General features: G+C 46.8%; 2 protein-coding genes across 8 annotated transcripts in view; one reads left to right on the top strand and one right to left on the bottom strand.

Moving 5' to 3' along the window:
• Window positions 1–4,925, bottom strand: part of LOC119175687 (uncharacterized) — a 95,137-nt gene extending 90,212 nt beyond the window's left edge. Inside the window, exon 1 of the mRNA XM_037426631.2 lies at window positions 4,726–4,925. Within this exon, the coding sequence (XP_037282528.2) occupies window positions 4,726–4,845 (120 nt within the window). The 5' untranslated portion in view covers window positions 4,846–4,925. The remainder of the gene's footprint in view (window positions 1–4,725) is intronic.
• A 204-nt stretch (window positions 4,926–5,129) lies between these two features.
• Window positions 5,130–20,623, top strand: part of LOC119161595 (eukaryotic translation initiation factor 4 gamma 1-like) — a 111,055-nt gene continuing 95,561 nt past the window's right edge. For 2 of the 7 annotated variants that reach the window (XM_075889377.1, XM_075889378.1), the window contains exon 1: window positions 5,914–6,285. In XM_075889377.1, coding sequence (XP_075745492.1) covers window positions 6,212–6,285 — 74 coding nt within the window. In that variant the 5' untranslated portion in view covers window positions 5,914–6,211. Of the gene's footprint in view, window positions 5,238–5,912; window positions 6,348–20,623 lie in introns of those variants that run through there. The other 5 variants (XM_075889373.1, XM_075889381.1, XM_075889379.1 and 2 more) reach the window with 5 other exon arrangements.

Below are 20,623 nucleotides of genomic sequence, written 5' to 3' on the forward strand. Positions count from 1 at the left end.
TACGTGTCTTCTTGCCGGATAGCCAAATAAACAAAGGTCCCCAATCAACTGAATTACCATCTTTGTATCGAGCCCTTCTGGCATTTCACCGACGTTTGGAAACTACGTGCCCAGAGATAGAGGTGGCCGATTCTAAAGTGGTGGACACAATGGCCGCCCTTCTACGGCCCTTGGTGCCCCAGCATCGTCAATCTGTATTGAACCGCGCTTGGAAACCAATAACTGCCGCGGTGTTGCCAGGGCATCTCAGAGACTTTGTCTGGAGGTTGGGCTGGGGCTTGCTCCCCACGCGAGATTGATTGCAGCGATGGCAGGTAGTTCGCACCTCCACTTGCCCCAACTGCGTCATGGTAGAGACCAATCGACATGCGACGTTTGAATGTGTGGTTTCCCGCCTTTTTTGGCGTGCGGTTAATGCTGGTTTTCGGGGACAGGGTGTGCGAACTTTCGTGTCCAACGGCCGATTTCCGCGTAGCCGCTTCTCCGCTCTCTTAATAGTTGCGGGGCTGTTCAGCCTTTGGAGAAACCGATGTGAGGCCGTAGCTGCCAATTGCCGCCGGCGTGCCTTGTGGCCGATACTGGGGAGAATGAGACGAGAGATCCTCGCGTTCCTCTCCGAAGAGCTTTTCTTCCTCGGGGAGCAAGAGTTTCTGCGGCATTGGTCGTGCCCTTTCGTCAAGGTGGAACACGAAAGGATACAACTCATTTTTCGACCGACTTGGTGCTAAGCAGCGCCCGTTGAGTTGTTATATATGATTTCATTTGTTACAAATTGTGTTTCATTTGGATCTATTGTATCGTTATACCCTTGTATCGTGATATCACATTGAATTTTTGTGTACATGTATGCCACATAATCATGTATATTAGAGCAAATGTCTTCACTGTAACGTAGTGATGTTAGTCGTGAAATATAGATGTGCCGAAGTGTATGTGCCCTGTTACTGGAATGGTATGAAGCTTTGTGTTCTGTATATGCTGTAAATAAACTTTTTCTAAACAAGAAGCACCTCCTGGGTGCATTCATTTCTGACTAAGCCTTGCTTTAGGGACGGCTTTAGGCTCTCCCATAGTCGAGTACTAAGGACTCGAAATCGTTAACCACTTTTTTCTTAACACAGTACTCTAAATCGTTAACAACTTTTACTCAACGCACAGAAATTCTAATTACTAATTTTAGTCATTCTGCGAATCGGTACCGACATCTTTCTCTCTCTCTCTGAATTTACGTACGTAAAATCCTCTTTCGCGCATGACCTACCTATGAGATGCGGGAAAGACATTCTTTCAAACGACAACGTTAGCTGAGGTTTTGTTCAAATGCCCCCCCCCCCCCCTTTTTTTTTTGTTCGTGCTCTGACTCGGTTCTTCAATGTTCTGGCCCTTCTCGGGCTAAATTTTGAGACACCGGTCCGCAAAGTGAGGTGATTTTGATGACGCGTACCCCTGGTGTGCAGATACACAGGCAAAATTTAAAAGTTACGGGGGAAGGGGTGGAGAGTTGAGCACCCGTAAGTTCGCAATATCGCTACTATTGTCGGTAACTAAATTACGTTACCAACAACAGTCGCGGGGCTCCACTGTAAAGGCTATGATTGCGCCTGCGTTACTTGGCTCAACAAGCTGGCGAAGCAATCAATGGGGAAAATAAATTAAGTGGAGCGAGGGTATACGCTCCGGGTAGAGACAGCCTGCACTGTCCACGGTATTATATAGCAATTGCATCAAATTAACCAATGAACAACTATTCGCAACATTCTGGCGGAGTCAAAGCCCTCAACCAGTGCGTCGGAACGTAACTAAAACCAAGAACAAAAAAAAATGGCCGGAACAAAGACGAAACCAAAACGCTGTAGCGCAAGTAGACTTCAGTGCCCCTGAAGTTCGTTTTATAAGAACAGCGGCGTCGCAGATCCAAGAAAAGAAACCAGCGTAATTCAGGACAGAGACGAGAACAGGCAGATTCATTCACAAATCATCGCCAGCATATCAGACTCGATGACGGGCTGCTTCTGAGACCATGCTCACTTTCATGACCCAAAGCACTGAGCGTGCGCAGAAAATTTGTAATTAAATTTTGAGAAAATTAAATACGGGTAACTTAGAATGGTATTGATTCGCGCTTTGGTATGAATTCGTGATTCATTTTACTTTCGTTTGCCTTATTAGAACGTGAAAGGAAAGTGTTTTACTACGTACACCCAAATCTACACCCAAATCTGAGCACCAAATCCAAGCACCCAAATCTGAGCACACAATCTACACCCAAATCTGAGCAAACGTACACCCAAATCTGAGCACACGGGCCTGCAGCATTTTCACCTCCATCGAAAATGCAGCCGCCGCATCCGGGATTTGATCCCGCGACCTGCGGGTCAGCAGCCGAGTACCTTAGCCACTAGACAAACGCGGCTCATTAGCAGTAATTATAAGACGCATGTCAATAAATTGAAGTGGACAAAAAAAAAAAAAACAACTTCACCCGGCCTGCGGAGATCGAGTCCTGCAACCTTCGAATAACGCGTCCGATATTTTACCGATACGCGGGTTCGAATCCCGGCTGCGGCGGCTGCATTTCCGATAGAGGCAGAAATGTTGTAGGCCCGTGTGCTCAGATTTGGGTGCACGTTAAAGAACCCCAGATGGTCGAAATTTCCGGAGCCCTCCACTACGGCGTCTCTCATAATCATATGGTGGTTTTGGGACGTTAAACCCCCCATATCAATCAATCAATTAATCGATACTTTACCGATAGAGGTATACGGCAGCGGTCGGTCCTCCCGTAGGCTTTATCGGTTATATACGTGCATTTTAATAGTGGAAGTGAATTGAGACGAGGCAGGGAATCCCTTGTTCGGAAGCGCTGTTTACCGGTACTTGCATCCGTGCACTATTTGGCCGGGTAACCGCCGGTAATTAAGAGTTACAGACTGCATTCCAAGAGAAGGCGAGCGCGAGATGCAGAGTTTCAGGGAAATAACGGTGCAGCAAGCACAGTACTGCAGGATTATATTATTATTATTATTATTATTATTATTATTATTATTATTATTATTATTATTATTATTATGTTATCAGTACTTAACTAAAGGCGTGATTTGCATACAAGCATCTACGAAACCAAGATATTGTACGGTGCTGGTTCAACCCCCACGGGAGGCGACGGGTGAAAACGGATGCCCCGGAGAAGACTTCCAGGTCGAGTTATACGAATACACTGCGGAGATATCCTCATGATGAGGGACCTGATAAAACAGGCCGACTCAGCACGCGAATGGCTGTCGAGCTGTACAACAACGGTCACTGAGCAGATAAGAACGACTCTTAGGATTCGCACGAACAAGGCTCGTGCTTATCTGTCTGACAGATGGGCTCGATTTGGAAGGAAGATGAAGTAACAGTAGCGATGCACACACACAACAGCGAGAGAGGAGAGAGAGATAGAGAGAGAGAAGGAAAGAAAGAAAGAAAGAAAGAAAGAAAGAAAGAAAGAAAGAAAGAAAGAAAGAAAGAAAGAAAGAAAGAAAGAAAGAAAGAAAGAAAGAAAGAAAGAAAGAAAGAGGCCATATTCATTTCTGTATCTTCTTTTTATAAGGGCCAAGCTTCTTATTGCGCCGTGGGTTGTACGTCCCGTGTCGGCGTAGTTGGCAGTTGCATTGCATTGCATGCCAGTGAAAACGGTGTCACAGAATATCCACGGAGTAAATGATGATCAATGGGACGAAGAGTATGTCAGTCCCTCCGTGTGTCCGTCAAGAGTCCGTCCGTCCGTGCATCCGTCCGCGCGTACGTGTGTCCGCCCGTCTATCGGCTTCGCTCCACTCATCATTCACCTCGTGGATATGCTGTGACTTATTATTTTTTTTTTCGCGAGACAATACATCCTTCAGAACACGGGCGTCGACAAGGATGTGCAAAAGGGGCCCTTGCCCGCCTCCCATCCAAGCCACACCGACACTCTCCCCATTTGTAGTGTCCTAACCTTACCGTTTGCTTTGTATATAGCCTTCCATCACATTATTATACTACCTACGTTGTATTATAGGTTAACGCTTTCTTGTTTTGTTTTTTATCATGGCGTGTGACGGAGTGCGCGCCATTAATATTAATAAAAAAAAACGTTAGCCTAGAATATGCGTGAAGTTTCAGACTAATTTACTTTTTTTGGCGTAATACGCTTTATTATATACATGTCTTTCCTGCTGAAATCGCCCTTAGGATGTGTAGTATCTCTGAAATAATTGAATAAGTAAATTACACGGAGAACAGCGCTCGACTGTCCACACCGATACGATGTGGTTCGTGAGTTTTCCACTACTTCGTTGCGGATTGCGCGAGGTACACGCAAAGCCACCACAGCACAATGCGCGAGCGGCACGAACGACTTCGCCCCCGAAATTTTGACACGCATGTTCACAAACGCGAACACACACATTGCCCTTTTACAGTGTACCGCACTGTATGGACGATGCACGCACGTCTGCGTGTCAGTGTGTACGTGAACTGAGCACACATCGCCAGTGAAGCTGAGAGCTTAACGAAACGTCTGACCAAGTGGTAGTGAAAGTGTCGTTCCCGCTACATCGAAGTTACGCTATAGCGCGATCAATCGAGCAGAAAGACGCGAAAAACTTACGATTCGCACACGCGGCCACGCGACCCACAAGATATGGGTGAATCGCGCCTACGTCGCGAAATGGTTACTCCTTGCGTCGAAACGCTCACCTGCGTCAGCGGCCGAAGATCCTTATCCGGTGTAGCCGCGGCGTTTGACGGATGGCGCCAATAGCAGACGACGAAAGAAACCACGGCGACCAAGAGCGCTCGGCTACTCCGTCGAGCCATGCTCGCGCGTCGTTGCGTGCGCTCGCCTTTTTCCTCGCGTTCTGCTCTCTCCACCGCTTTCGAGACAAGTTCATTGCGGCCGGAGAGGAAGGAATAAAGAAGAAAGAAAAGGGCCATCACACTCCGATGCGTGCGTAACGAGAAGAAACAAAAGCATAAAACAACTCCGACACACGGCACGAGCGCGCGGGTACGTGGCGTCCTCTGTCCGTAGAGACGCGAAGTTTTGGAGTTGCGTTTAGCAGACGTCGCTCGTCGCGTCGTTCTCTGCGTGCGCAAATACTACGCGTATCCGCCGGCGTTACAACCGCAGGGAATCCCAAGGCTGCGTGTTTCTGCGTCGAACAAGCCCGGAGAAGACTTCAGTATCCTTTCACGTTTGCGGGAAACAGGTAAATTTACGTAGTATGCGGTGTCGATCGCCGGTTTACGCGCTCGTTTTGTGGGTTTCGCTTTATCCGTATGGAGCTACTCCCTTCGTTGGCGCGCTCTGCGTTGTAGTACGTGTGACAATGGCGCAGTTGGTGGTGCCTCTGTTGAAGTTCGCGTTGCCGATTCCGTTAACGGCTCCAACGAAACCAAGTTTTTTTCCGATCACATTCGGCCATACGTTGACACCTTCATCGCGTGAAACGGCTACGTTGCGCACCTGCGTGAGGAGGTGGCGCAGCACATGTGCGGCGCGCGTGTCATTCCTGCGTGTCTCGTGGCACTTTTCGGGCCGGCTTCCGAATGGTGCTCGAGAAGTACGAATTGTTTCGCTTCAACGTTTGGCGCATTGCGTACGTCAAGCTTTCTTTTAGCGCTAGCGCAAACGCGTCGAGTTGAGTTTGATCGCTTCCAGCTTGCTACGCCGTACGTTTTACAAGCGGTACGGCCTATCTCGGTTTAGAGAAGAAAAAAATAAAAGAAAAGAAAGACCACGTACTACGCTTTCGTTCTCAGCGTCAGAGAACCGAACTAAACTTCATATTATACTCCATAAAGATTTTTATGCGAGGCGATAAAAAATGCCATTTAGCTGGTTTTTTTTAAATAGGCACATTACTTGCGGTTTCGCCGCATAAAAAAGCGGCCGCTAGACATTTAGACCGGAAGTTGGTCCACGCACAGGAAGTTGAAAAAATACGTCGTCTTGCGGTGGGTACGCGCCGATGGCAGCCATATTGCGCACTCAGATTTAAAATCTCATCCAATCGAAGGGCTAAAACAATTAATTCTAGCTTTTGTGGATATTGTGTCGAAGCTCTGATGTCTGCTCTAGGACGTAGAGTGGTTATTTTATGAGTGTGTGACCAGGAACGACCCGTATGAGGCATCGCTCGCCACCTATGAGGACCCCAATTCATCGCTGTCTCGCTTCGCAATGAGCCTACCTCAGAAGTCAAAATACCCTGGGGTTTCGCCAAACATAGCGCAGCAGTCAAGAGGACCTCACACGTATCCTTTTCGCGGATTTGGCACCCGGATCTACCAGCAGTGTGTGGAGGAGTCGACCAAAGGTTTGACTGTGGCTCAGTTGTTTTTTTTTTAACCCTAGAACTCGGGCGATATTTTTCCCCCTTGCTCGGCGGCGACCGCTCTCAGGGGCCGTCGACTTTTTAGGCCTAGGCGCATGACCCGACGTCGCCGCTTTGAGCGTGACTTTTTTTTTTCTTTGCACGTTTAATCCTCTCGGTGCCGACGGAGCGTCCGTTTACAATACGGTGTGTAGGTGCCGGCGATATTTGACGGCCACTTTCGAAACACCCCACAGGCGAGTGTTTTCGTTGCAAACGTCGGTGCCTTAACAGCTGCTTTCTCGGGGCCGCCAAAACCGCGCGGCGCCTCTCAAAGTTGTTTCATTCGCGTGTAACCCGCGCTAGACGTCTCGAAGACGTCGAGTATGGTGTCGTGCCTCGGAAAAGAAATCGCTGGTTCCCGGTCGACGCGAGCGACCGGCGGTGATCGGAATTTTTGCGGACGCACGGTGACCCTGACTGCGATTTCGCTGGCCCAAATATTTGGGTCAGCGGACGCCTCTCTCGCGGGAGACGAGGTACCGTCACGCGTGCAGAACTCGCGGAAGAGAAGGGGGGGGGGGGGGCGTGTTGCCAGCGGCGTTAAAAAAAAACAAAGAAAAACACCTGCGACCATGATTTCTTGAGAACTCTGTGGGAGCCGCGGTTGACAATATCGGACCCGGCAAGCGCCGGCCGCACCCCCGACTACACTGTTGCATCAATGCTTGCGCCATCGTCTCGCGAGCATGTCTGCGTTGTCTCGGAGCTGGCACACCGAGCGCCGAAACTCGTCGCAGCCGAGTTTCGGTTCGTTCTCGACAAACGGTAATATAGTAACATGGTCCGTTGTGCTTTGGCAACCTGTAAAATATGCCTTCCAGTTGTGAATGTGCCACCTTATTCATTCGAGTTTCCAGGCACACACTCTTAACAGAACGCATTCACTTTTGTTGTGCATGCAACTTCAGGAGAGCTCCAGGTCGCTCTTGCCATCCGGTAGGGTGTTTTTCGAAGGAAACAATCTCGTGCTCTCATGCGACTGTGCCACCTTGTGCAGACACATCTAGCTTCCATCCGTACCATTTTACAAAATGCGTGCATGCACTTTTATTACATACTACTAGTCGAAACAGGCATTCCTAGTAGGGTCTCAACTAATGGCCGTCTGTTCAGCACACTGTTGTGGAGATCAATTCCATACTGTAGTTGCGATGGACTCCCTATGGAGATGTGTCAGCTGGTTGACTGTCATTGACTGACAGCCATCATTCCAGATTGTGGTTTGAACTCGCATGATGTCGACAAGGCCGGCTGCTTGTCATTTTTGAATTCTGAGCTCCAGATGTCTGTTAACATTATGTCGAACTGCACAGACTAAAGCTCAGAGCAAGGCTTGATGGCATGCGTGCTATTTTACTGCTTTCTGCTGCTAGTATTGCAAGCCACATTTTACTCTCCACGTTACAGAAAGGGCATTTTTGCCAGCTGGTTGCATTTGGGGCCGATTGTCAATTTGTCACAAAAAGACCCATTTGTTTGTTCATTTCGAACTGGCAGTGTTAGGTACTATCAGCATCAAATGAAACGCGAACAGCGGAGCGCGTGTGCGTGGCACAAGCATTATCAATGGCATAGTGCGCGCCGTCCACCAATCATTGACACAGACAGGCCCGCACATCCGGTGTGGCAGCACTGCACAATCCCTCTATAGTGCAATATTTCTGCTTGTGTTCCAGGTATGGTATTTGAAAGGAACCAAATAAAAAAAAATACGGAGGTTAAACTACAGCAGCCGAAGAAGAGTATTGTAGCACGGTTTGTCATCACAGAGTCAATCATCACGGAATGCCTGGCAAATTCTATATATAATAGACAAAGGTCAGTTCATAATGTTGGCAATTTCACGCTGTTTCACTTCATGCCGGTAAAGCGAAACAATTTGTGCACTCTCTTCCGAAGAAACACTCGGCATTTACAGGTAAAATGAAGCCTTTACGGGTCGTTCTTTGAAAGAAGGGTGTATACGTGAAGCAGCGCTGGTGAACGAGATATGACAATCGTTTGAAAATCAACTGCAATTCGATTATATTTCTCTTTTCGTTCTATCGTGCCAAGACACCAATTTCTCAGCGACGCTGCAGTAAAAGCAAGGAATTGCGAGTGATACGATGAAAAGCGCTCGGCAGGCCCACGAATTGCAACGTTGTCACCATATGAAAACTAGAGCAGAAACGGAGATAACGCATTCTAGGTGGATCGCGCAGTGCTGCCAAACGGGATGTGCACACCTGTCAATGGTGATGACTGGACGGCCAACACTATACTGTTTCTAATGCTTGAAACACGCGCTCCGCTGTTCGGGTTTCATTTGATGCAGATAGTACAGGATACATGACGTACTGCTTCCTGTATATGTTCTTGTATTAGGCCCTTTTTGGCGTAGATTGGTCCTCGTAAAGCTAGCTGCGGTTCTACTGAAGCAGCTGTCAGTACTGCAGTCTGTCGTAGGTTTGTCGCAGTATGTAAGCAAATAGCCCCCCCCCCCCCCCCCCCCCTAGTTATCTATGCTTCCATTAGATTAGTGTCAGTGTGGCCTTGCATGCCTGAAAAATGTTTAACATGTTTAACAGATCAGTGGGTGTGCTTACGCAAGGCAGGGCACTGAAACACCCTTTTGTCGCATCTATGAAACAGGTACTCGGTACCAGCATCATTCTCTATTTGTTCCCGTTGCACAGGTTGGAGCCCGATAAAGGTAGCAGAACTACGACACCTGTTTATCTATGCATGTGGACGGTGAAAAATAAAAATGCAAGCTTGCAATAAGTTGGCGTGCGACTCAAACTTTTGAGGATGAAAGCTTGCAGAGACAGAGATAAAAAAGTGTCTTCATTCCAAGAAAAAAAAAAAAAAAGGCTTGCTTTGATAAGATGTCATTCCTACCTGGCCACTTGCTGTCATTCATGATGTCTGCGGCTGTTCGCTCCATGAATGGACATTTGAGATGGATCACAGCTGCGAGGATCCCCGCTGTCCGTCGATGCTGGCCTCTGCGCCTCATTTTGAATGCTCACTATTTTGTGCTCGTTAGGGGCGTTGGAGACGTTTGGTCTGGTATTTCTCGCGGAGGATTGGTCTACAAATCTTATCGGAAGTGAGGAAAATCTCTCCTCCTTTTTTGTACTTTGCAACAAGGGTGCGCCTAATCTTGGTTGTGGGGGGCGCTTTTGTCTTCGACAGGCGTAAATCATTTCTTGTTAAGCTGTGCAAACTGAGCACTGCTGGAAAGTCTTTCTTCTACCCTCCCTCTGTTATCTTTAATCGAGGGGAGGGGTCCCTTTGTCTTAGGGGGTCTACGTAGTCGCTGCTTGGGAAGCACTGATGCTACACCTTGCCGACTAATGGAAAACTATTTCAACCCCTACTTTCAACTTAGACATGACATCGTGTACTTTCAACAATGGAGTCCTGGTCAGTATCTTGAGCATTCTTTTTTAGATAGCTTATTTTGCTTATCGGCTAATCATCCCTCGCCTGTTGCTTTGTTCTTGGGCGTTTCAGTTGTCGGTATTTTAGGGCTAGAGCATCTCTTCCCCGTGGTGCGTTCCATTGCCAGCAGCAATTTTGACCAGTTCTCGCATGCTGTGTGATTGTGTCCTTAAAATCTGCGATAACCTCCTCTAGTCGCCTTCGACTAACTCTTTGCAATGATTTGTGTTGGCAGTCGTATAAAAGATTGTTTAGTAGCTTGTTCTAAAGTTAGGCGCTTTGGTGTTCGAGTCGGTGCATGACAATATGGCGATAAGGGTGGCGTACTTATAGCATGTAGCTCTTGTGCACTGCTTTATAATATGCTGTCAGCCTAATTATATGTAGCACTATCGACATGCTTTTGCAGCTTCACCCTGTTGTTTTTCAGTAATGTCAGTAGCTGAACTTTGAGACATTAACTTGTGCGAGTGGCATGTGAAACTGGTCAACAACCCCTGGAGAGTGTGAATATGGCAAACATATTTGGTCAGTTTGGAGTAAACTGGTCAACAACCGCTGGAAAGTGCGAATATGGCAAACATATTTAGTCAGTTTGGAGTATTCTGACAAGCCCTATTGCATGCAGTAACAAACTGTTGCTTTAGGATCAAAACTATGCATTCAGCTGTGCACGTAAAACATATGGTAAAGCACTCACAGTTGAATGGCAAGCGGCTCTGGTTGCTGTAGAATGTCAAGGCATAATGATGGGGCATAATTTGCATTATTTCCATTCATTTGTGAAACGTGATGGTGCCAATTTCCAGTGCATGCGATAGAGCAGCTTCATTTTGGCGTGTCTAGCATTCTCTCAAGTTTTCTGTCTTGTCTTATGGAGACCACTTTCTGTTTGCCCAGCTGTTCGCAGCAGCACGTAACTAGCCACTCAGTTTTACTTTTTAACGCCACCAAATGGTTCAGTCTTCATGTATCTGCTACAGTGGGAACTGCGAAGTGCAAGCACCGATAAAGGGACTGTATTCGAAGATTATTATTGTTTGGGGATTACACTTTCAACGTACGCTAATTAGATGTTCAAGGAAAGGTGGGCAAATAATCACTTTAGTCATTTAGAATGATAATTATACATCACAAAAAGGCAATGATTATTTCAGAATACAGCCCCAGGTGTGTGCAGATTGGCAAAAACATATTGTCACAGGGGCTGAGAATGTGGGCATTGTCGCAGCATTTCCTGTACGTTGCTTGCGTGCTGATCGCATTGGGTTTGATTGTCGTTGAGGTGCATTCGGCTAATTTTTATTCGTAGTGGTGTGCGATCAACATCTCGCAATTGTTTTTATCAAACAAGGCTCATAGATATGGGGAATAACATTGCTTCGATGTTGCATACGCTTTTCATATATTTCACAGCTTGCCTACATTTGTGCATGCTACATCACAAAGATAAGGTGACTGATACTATGTAAACATCAGTTTGGTTCGATTCTATGAGACTCAAGAAAAAGAGTAGACCTTACTGACTGCACTTCACACGAAAACAAAAGCACAGCTGCCTTGCTCATGTCATAATGACATTTGTGCTTGATGTCCTGTTGCTGCGTTCAGGGCAGCAGGAAGGGTAAAATAATGGAGCGGACAGAGTTGGTTGGTATTCATGTTTAAAGACAAGGTGCGCAAACACGGACGCTGGAGAGGTCTGACACCACAAACACCGAATAAGAACTGAAAAGGTGCAGTTAAGGTATTTGATTTCTTCTTTATACAAGTTTATCGGAGGTTGGCTCATGCATGCACAATTGCTATTATTGATATGCTAGACCTCAATCATGAAGCGTGTTTCTTCATTCATGTTCATGTACAAAAGCATACATTCATCTTAATCTCACATGCATTTACACTTCCGACAATGTCACGATAGATCAAATCAAAAGCTTCTGGCTAGTTATCCCTAGTGAGGGTAGTGCTGAAGAGGATAATATCCTGTGTTTTTTGTTGAGCAAGTTTTGTTAAGAAATTGAGCGATGCGAGACTTGTCGATCCCGCTGCTGGAAGCCAACCAATGTGAGCCCCTCCCCCTTCTTTCTGATCTGAGGCTAAGCAGTTCTGTCATGACAAAGTCATGAGATTCTCTTTTGCCATAATTTTCTTGGGGCTTTAACAAAACAGTTGAAGCTTTTACGCAATTTTGGCCCTTTTGGCTGGATTTGTTTTGTCACTAAGGTTGAAAAAACTACCTGAGCTTTGAGCATATGTGCCCAGACAAGTGGTGCTAGTACTGTGCGAGTGTCTTGGATGTTGTAGAGCCTATGTGACACGCGCCCTGCGCTTTAGGGAATTATAGTTAGCAGGTGAAAATAAAACTTTATGTGCCGACATTCTAGCCGGTGACACTTCAGGAGTATAACCTGCGGCAGCGGTTCAGTGGTCGTGGCCCCTCTTGCGTTTTCTCCTCCCCCTTTGCCCTGCCTTGTTTTTCTTTACTTTATATATTGCCTCGGTCTTGTAATAAAGCTTCAGTTGATAGTCTGCACTTGTCTGTACTTTTGTTCTACTTTGTGTTTCCATCCGCTTTTTGTGCAGTACACTTATGGGTCATGGCTATGCTGATGAGCTCAGATTTTGATGACATGGCAGGTGCATTCCAGTTGGGACAGATTCCTAGTTCTTGTGTGTTCTTTGCCTGCACGTGACACAATCCAAGGGATTGAAAACATAATTAGAAGCTCATGTCCACATAATTAGAAGCCGGTGCAGTTTTCAAATATTCATCGAAATTAAAGTGAATCACTTGGTTTAGACAAAAAAAAATTGTAACGGTATTGTCATTAACATCACATTTGCAAAAGAGACCATAATAATTATAAGAGAAAAAAATCAGTTACGTTTTTATTCATGAATTTGTGCGCTGAAAATTCGACTGGTGAATGTCAGTATGACTTCATGGATTTCAAAGTATTTTTAACTTTCTTTGGCCACATTGGCATGATAAAATTTTCTGGAATGTGAAATGGTGTACTCCTTACTTCCTTTAAAATGTGGTGTAATTTTATTGGTTGTGGCTTTGTGGCAAATGGGTGCAGAAATCTCAGGCTGTTGGTGTCAGCAGCTATATTTTACTATTTGCACATTTTGTTTTTTGCTGAAAGTTTTCTTGTTGCATGAGTGGCAATATTAATGCTATATATTCATAATTTGCCAATGCAAGAATAATATTAGCCATCATCTTCAGTGTCCATCAATTACACCTACAACTTAATTGGAAACAATTGCAGGGCATTTTGCTGAATAATAGGTGCAAATATGAGTGCATCACACCTGGCAAGGTTCACTGAAGTCATGATGTTGCCCCCCGCCACGGTGGTCTAGTGGCTAAGGTACTTGGCTGCTGACCCGCAAGTCGCCGGATCGAATCTCGACTGCGGCGGCTGCATTTCCTATGGAGGCGGAAATGTTGTAGGCCCGTGTGCTCAGATTTGGGTGCACTTTAAAGAACCCCAGGTGGTCGAAATTTCCGGGGCCCTCTACTACGGCGTCTCTCATAATCATATGGCGGTTTTGAGACGTTAAACTCCACATATCAATCAATCATGATGTTGTAAGCGCAACATTTCTCGCGAGGAATATGAAACTTAGATGAGTTACAGATATCCATGCGGCAGGAAATGTATAGTAGTTGCGGTTTCAAATGCAATGTTTAAGGGCTGTCACTGCGCATTGCAACGGAATTTTTTTAGAACATTTAGATCAGAGTTAGCATTGCCCCGATTAAAGCAAGACATGTTCTGCATTTGGAGCTGAGGTCCCGCTGTCTGGCCAACCTGCTTGTGGGACGCTGTTGAGTCCCGCATTCGGCTGAAAGAACACAATCGCAGCCAGCAAACCTGACAACTGCACCCATATCCTCGCTATGACCTGTTTTCTTTCTTTGTCTATCTCTCCCTCTCTCTCTCTCTTTCTTGCTTTCTGTCATTCATGCCAACTTTTCTCACTTTCTCTTTAACTTTTTCTAGTTATCTCACCCACAGCAAAACATAGTCATGTGGTTAACATAAATGCTTGTTCAGCTACTGCATCTTCATAGGCAAGTGTTTACGGCGCTCGCCTTTGACCATGGCTTTAAATACTGCCTCAAAATTTCATTGTTTCATTTGCTTCTCCCATCCACTTCATATCTCCTCTTCTTTCCTCTCAACTTTTCAGAGTAGTGTTTTGTCGAACACTTGCCTCCCTCCTATCTGGCTAAGCACTACTAGTTTTTAGTTTTACTAAAATTTACCCCCCCCCCCCCCCGGCTCGCCAGCACTCTTAGCCCGCTCTATGCATATAATGGTGTGCACCTGTATAAAGTGCACCTGTAGTTGTGCTTGGTAGTAGGGCATTCGCAGCACTTGTGGCACACAAGACACTCGCGTTTTTGTTTACTCTATGCGGACTTGCTCCAAGCCAAAACAGCTCTGCTAATAAAAGTGTAAATTTTTTTTTTTGTTTGAGCTGTGAAACAGGCTTGTCTTTCCATCCCTGTTTCGTTAAAAGTCGTCACTGGTAAGTGTGGATGTAGATGGTCAGCAGTCATGCCGTTGGCAACCATCTGGAACACATTAGAAATCGTAAATGTATGTGGCGAGTGGTACGCATTCTTAAAAACCAAAAAGGAAGTTGCAGGAAATCTGACACACACAAAGAACTACATTTAATGTGAGCACTTGCATGAAACTTCGATATGTAAAAGCTATTTCTGGCCCCCTTTGCATATAAGGCACATCAATAGATGTTGCAAAGTACATTGGTAGAGTCTGCAAAGGCCATCTGCTTCTTTTTCTATAATATACTGCATGTCATTGTCGCAATGGTTTTGTCTTTCATTGCCTTTCCGACTCTGTAATTACATTGGGCGCCTGAGAATCGTTTCGATTGGAGCATTCAGTGTGCGAAATATTTAGCCTACATGGGGCGATACCCCCACCTCAGTTCGCGTGTGGCATTTAGCTGGAAATATTTCAAGTGCTTGTGGTCCTATGTAAATGGTTGGAGGAATGGGTCTTGTATCATGTGGCTGAGGTCGGAGACTGCCAGACAATTTCAAGGCTGTGCGCTGGCAAATGACCATCTGTACAATCATCGTGTCTGTGCGATTTTACTTTTGTATTTTAAAAATTTTTCACCTGCATTTGCGCATGCCTGCTCAGCTTGGGGCTGTGTGTTTTCTCATCCCAGCTGTATGACCTGGAATCGAGTTTGAGACTTTGTTGCTGCCATTGCTTCTCCTGAAAGCAATTCGCACCACAACAAAAGTCCTGGGAAATTGCGGACTAAGTGATAGTTGTGTGCATTTCAGTGCCTGTTGTTCCATGACACTTGTGCACATATTCCTATAAACTTGTACCAATAATCTTACGTTACATACAGGAATGTCTATTGTTTTATATTGGATTCTATTTATTATGGTATGGCAATACGGGTGTTATAAGGGTGACTAGTTACAGAATTTCCGACAAACTTGTGTTATCGTTATATTAGGGCTAGCTTGACAGTGGAAGTAATGTTATTGGCTGGGAATTTTTTAAAAATTTGATTGAGATATTGCACGGGCTATGTTGGTATTTGACCGCATGCTATTCTGCTTTCTGTATGTGATCATTAGGTATGGCTGTCGCTTTTCTTGGTAAAATTTCATCCCGCAGTAATTGTAGGCCCTTTCATTAATAAACACATTCCATGCATTATGTAAATGTGAATTGTGATCCGTTCAAAGCTGAATCTGTTAGATTTTTGTTGTGCGAAGGCTAACCATCAGTCTACCTTCTCTGCGACTTGCCGTTGGTGCTGTTAGACTAGGAGGCAGAGATGAAAGTTGCTGTGGCATGCCTGAACCGCAATACCGCTATGCTCGTACCTTAGCTTCGAATAAACGATGGTGGTGATGAACTTTGTCAGTATGTTCTGTAAAATGGGGTTGTGATCATTGATCAGTAGTTGCATGTTTGTTATATTACAGTTAAGCAGCCTGATCAAATTTTTTCCCTCTTCACACACATTGTTTGCTGATATTCCGATATTCTTTACCAAATTCTTAACATCTAGTTTATATCAGCTGCTTACCAATCAATACTTAGACATAGATGCTCTCCTTCTGTAGTTGTCGTTAAGGAAATATTGTGGCACTCTCAATGAGTCGAGCAGTATTCTGGACTTCTGAAAGCGGCCACCTCTCGATAGAAGTGGTCGCTGCTTCACAAAAGTTCTAATGGAACACTCATACTGTCGAAGGGTAGTGCTGCGCTGAACTTGGTTTAGAGGCGCTGTTGCAGCAACGAAAAAAAAGGGGCATAGATGAAAGGCCTGTCTGAAGACACTACCTAATGCAACCAAGAGGCAAGGAAGGTAGACGCAATACTTGTAGTCTTTACTGGGCAATGCAGGAATTATGACGTGAATGGAAAGGAATCGCAATGGACAAAGACTACTACTTGTAGTCGATAGGGACAAAAACTTGCAACCTTTGGATAATGCGCCCAATGGATCTAGCAATTCAGGTATACGGCGGTGGTCGCTTCTTGCTAGCAGTTGTAGTGCATACCGTGAGTGTACATAGTTGCTTTTTGTAGTGCATACCGTGAGTGTACATAGTTGCTTTTTATACGAATTAGAGTAACGCCCCAGTCTGTGTGCGCGTGACCTACCTTCTTTTGAGATGAATCCTTACTGCTTTCTGACGTTTCAAGCTCTGTTGACATGCTCTCTCTACTCAATTGAGGTGCCTACCTTTGAGAGGCTACGATAATCAACGCAGACAGGGGCGCGCTAATTCGGTGGCATCAAAGATAAGCGAGTTGCGTTTTTAGTGCTTGTGTTAAAGGGATCGGTCACCTTCAAGGGGGAAGGGGGGCGATGCCTACCCTAACTTGGTAGGGACGGGTAGACTTCCTGTGTATAGATATACAGTAATACCCCTGTCACACATGGCAACTGAAGTGCACTTTGAGCGAGTACACTATGTCGCGAGTGTCGTTTGCGCGCTGTCACACGAGGAAGTTTAGTGTCACTTGCTGCGAAGTACACTTGCTAGCAAGTGGGTTCCCGAACCTCACTTGGCTGCGACGGAGTGCGTAGTGGTACCACTGGCTGGCACAGAAATACGCTGTTGCCTAAAGCGGTGCTCGTACTATTTTTAAACCATTGTGTTTGTTTTGAGGAACACTGCTATTTATTAGAACAGGTCATAATACTACAAAAACCTTAGCACTCCGACCCTCGGACAGTTAGCGGCCACATTCGCTTGGGGGGATGCGACAGCACATGCTGTGCAAATGGCTGCGTCCGTCGCACTGTTTACTTCCAGGCACACTTGCACATGTGTAGATGAGTCGTTCTGTTGTCATTTGCGATGGTGTGTGCCACTGGTGCTACTTCCACGATGACAACTTGCTACGGTGAGACACAGGCGCAAGAATAACAAATATATGTTGCACTACAAACCCGTAAATTGCCACTGTTATTTCCAAAGTACACTTGGTTTTCTCGTGTAGCAGTAAACCGCCAAAATGACACTCTGTGAGCATAAGTACACTCGCACAAAGTTGCCAAGTGTGACAGGAGTATAGGGAGCTTGCATGAACGGTGGTGACGCTATGCACTCTGGGTAGGCAGCCATTTTTTTCGTCAGAGGCGGCCGGGTAGTGCAGCAGCGCAGTCGTGTTTCCAAGCGTTGGCGTAGCTTGCAAGCGTGATCGAGTGTGAGCGCGACGGAAATTTTACTGGAGGATGTGTCGAGCACGATGTCAGTCTCACCGGAAGACTACACCGCAGCGCTACGCCAGAAAGACCTCGTGTGGTACGAAAAAGACACGAGAATTCGCTCCGAGTGGATCGATTCACGCTTCGTACGGGCGACTGTGTAAGTGACGTGGAGTTGTGGCCGCGCGTCGACAACTCCGATATTCGTGAATTTCTCGTTCCGAGGACGAGTTTGAAAACCCGGGAGCAGATGAAGTCCAGAAAGGCCCTCGAGGAGGATCACAACTTTTCGAAGAGTGGCTGGTTGTGGGAGCCGTGGGCGAAGAAATCCGCCGCCGACACCATGATCGTCGTCACTCAAGTACGACGTGTTAAAAATTTTGAGAACGCTCTTCTCGTGCACGTGCGTCGTACTCCACGTAGAATAACAACGCAGTGGCAGGCTTCGCTGTTCCCGGCCATGCATGTGCAGTGCGCGGAAAGCATCTCGCCATCACTCTTGCCCATGAACAAGACGTCGACGGGGGCCTTGTGGACACACTGGGAATTTAATCGGACCAGAAACAAACACTAGCATCTATGGAAAAATCCAAGTAATTTAACACCTCTTACTTGAGTGACGACGACCACGGTGTCGGCGGCGAATTTCTTCATTCACGACTCCCACAACCAGCCACTCTTCAAAAAGTTGTGATCCTCGAGGGCCTTTCTGGACTTTATCTGCTCCCGGGTTTTCAAACTCCTCCTCGGAACGAGAAATTCACGAATATCGGAGCTGTCGACGCGTGGCCACAAGTACACGTCACTTGTGGCCGCACGAAGCGTGAATGGGTCCACTCGGAGCAAACTCTCGTCTCTTCTTCCTATCGCTAGAGGTCTTCCTGGCGTAGCGCTGCGGTGTAGTCTTCCGGTGAGGCTGACATCCTGCTCGACACTTCTTGGGAGTTAAATTTGCGTCGAGCTCGCACTCGATCACGCTTGCGAGCTACGCCAACGCTCGCAAACACGACTGCGCTTGTTGCACTACCCGGCCGCCTCTGACAAAAAAACAAAAAAAAGGCTGCCTATCTAGAGTGCATAGCGTCGCCGCCGTTCATGCAAGCTCCCTATAACTCTGGGGAAAGGGGATGCTGCGACGAACCTCCCTATTTCTTGCACGGGATCCCTGCGTGCGCTTGTGGTTGAGACTGAATCCGACGATGTGTGGCGACAAGCGCGGCTTTCGAGCGGTGAACTTCTGACGCGAAACGAGAAGCTCGCTCGAAGTGCGCCGTTCTCGTTCGTCGCCTCGTGACGACAGCGCTGGTTGACGCGCAGCGAGCGAGAGTGGCACGTGGGTGTTGCGTCACGCGACCACGTTGTCTTCCAGTCGCGTTCTGCTTCGTCGCGTGATTTATTATTATTTAATACAGCCACGCACGCGGTCGTTGGTGACGTGGCGATGCATGAGGAGTCACAGCTCGCGCAGCTGATATCGCAAAAAAAAAAAAAAAAGTGGAGCTGCGAGATACGGCGACCAGTGACCTCGATGATGTGGCGCGATAGGGAGATAAGATGATGAATAAATCAGACTGATGGGCTGGCTGATACTGCTTATAGTTAGGCTTAGCTCGAGGATACAATGTCTACTGTCCGATTTTGTTGTTTTTTGCCTTTTTTTTGGGGGGGGGGGGGGGGTTGGGAGACCCAAACTTTGGTCTCAAGTGCCCCAGAAAAGCCCACTCACTAATCCTTGACGACGTGGTCACGTGATACGCTATACCCCCCCCCTCCCCCGGTCTCCCGCCGATTTCTGCCTCGTGTGAAAACCTCGTGGCTTGCAAGAGTTGCCTTTGCGGCGCAGCTGTCGTATTTATTTCCCCCGCCCCCACTTTTGCACGAGGTGGATTGACTCGCGCAACACAGCGTAGCACGCGCCCGCCTTGTAGGCTTCTTTTACCTTTTTTTTTTTTGTGCACGAACTTTTTTGTTTTCTTATTCCTCTGCCGCCGCCTGATACTTGGGTAATAATAATCGCAGCTGCTGTAACCACCCTTTCCCTCCTCTTTTTCACCCTTTCTCAGAATCAAGTGTGGTACCTGTTTCTTTTTTCCCTGTAGATAGGGAGTGATGCCGGTCACGAATGCAGGTGGCACGCGGAAAAACAAAAAAAAAAAGTTAAAAAATAGAAAAACGTGCTGCCGCCTGTTGGCTTCTGTTGTTGCCGGCGCGACTCGCTGATGCCGCGAGTTCCGCATCGCAACGAGGTCTCAACCTTGGGTCCTCTCCTCCTCCCCACCACAAAGAGCTCCCTCTCTTTCTGGTCGCAGCTACTGTCTCGCTGCGTTATGTTTCATGGTGAAATTTACTTGATCTGTATATAAACAGCGCGTTTATTCAGATAAAACTTCAAAAACTTTTTTTTTAGCAGGTTATGATGTTGTATGTGGCGCGAATCTCATTTCTGCTGCGGCGGGACGTATTTGCGACTGAGGCGAAAATGCTGGTTGCCCGTGTACTTGGATTTGGGCGCGCCAGGTGGTCTAAATGTTTCCGGAGCTCTCCGCTACAGCGACCCTTCTAAAAGCGTATCGTGGTTTTTGGACGCGCAAAGCACCGCGGAGCGTTAAACCGCTTCGAGTGATGTTGCGCCTCCCGAACGACAGACCACCTCCTCGTTCACCTATGGGCCGAGAGGCAGCAGTGAGGACTGTAAGCCCTGTGGCAGCTTGGTCTAGTTGGTATGGCATGATGGTAGTAATAGCGCGAGAACAAAAACGACGACACAGAGACAAGTTGTCTCTGTATCGTCGTTTTTCTTCTCGCGCTGTAACTACAGTCCCTGTGATAGCTTTTTGGAGAAACGCATTTGTTGTCGCTAGCATACCTTCGCTGGAAAGAGGAGCGACTTAAAAGCTCAACGATCGAGCGAGGGGTTTCATCTTGACGGTTTGTGCGCAAGCACACAGACGCAAAGAAGGGAAACAGGCGGGTGAGCGCACTCTGTCAATTGCCCCCCCCCCCCCCTGTTTTTTTTTTCTTCTTCTCGATACATCCACTAGAATAAC

The sequence above is a fragment of the Rhipicephalus microplus genome, chromosome 3 (genome assembly GCF_043290135.1).
Source record: "Rhipicephalus microplus isolate Deutch F79 chromosome 3, USDA_Rmic, whole genome shotgun sequence".
NCBI classification, from domain to species: domain Eukaryota; kingdom Metazoa; phylum Arthropoda; class Arachnida; order Ixodida; family Ixodidae; genus Rhipicephalus; species Rhipicephalus microplus.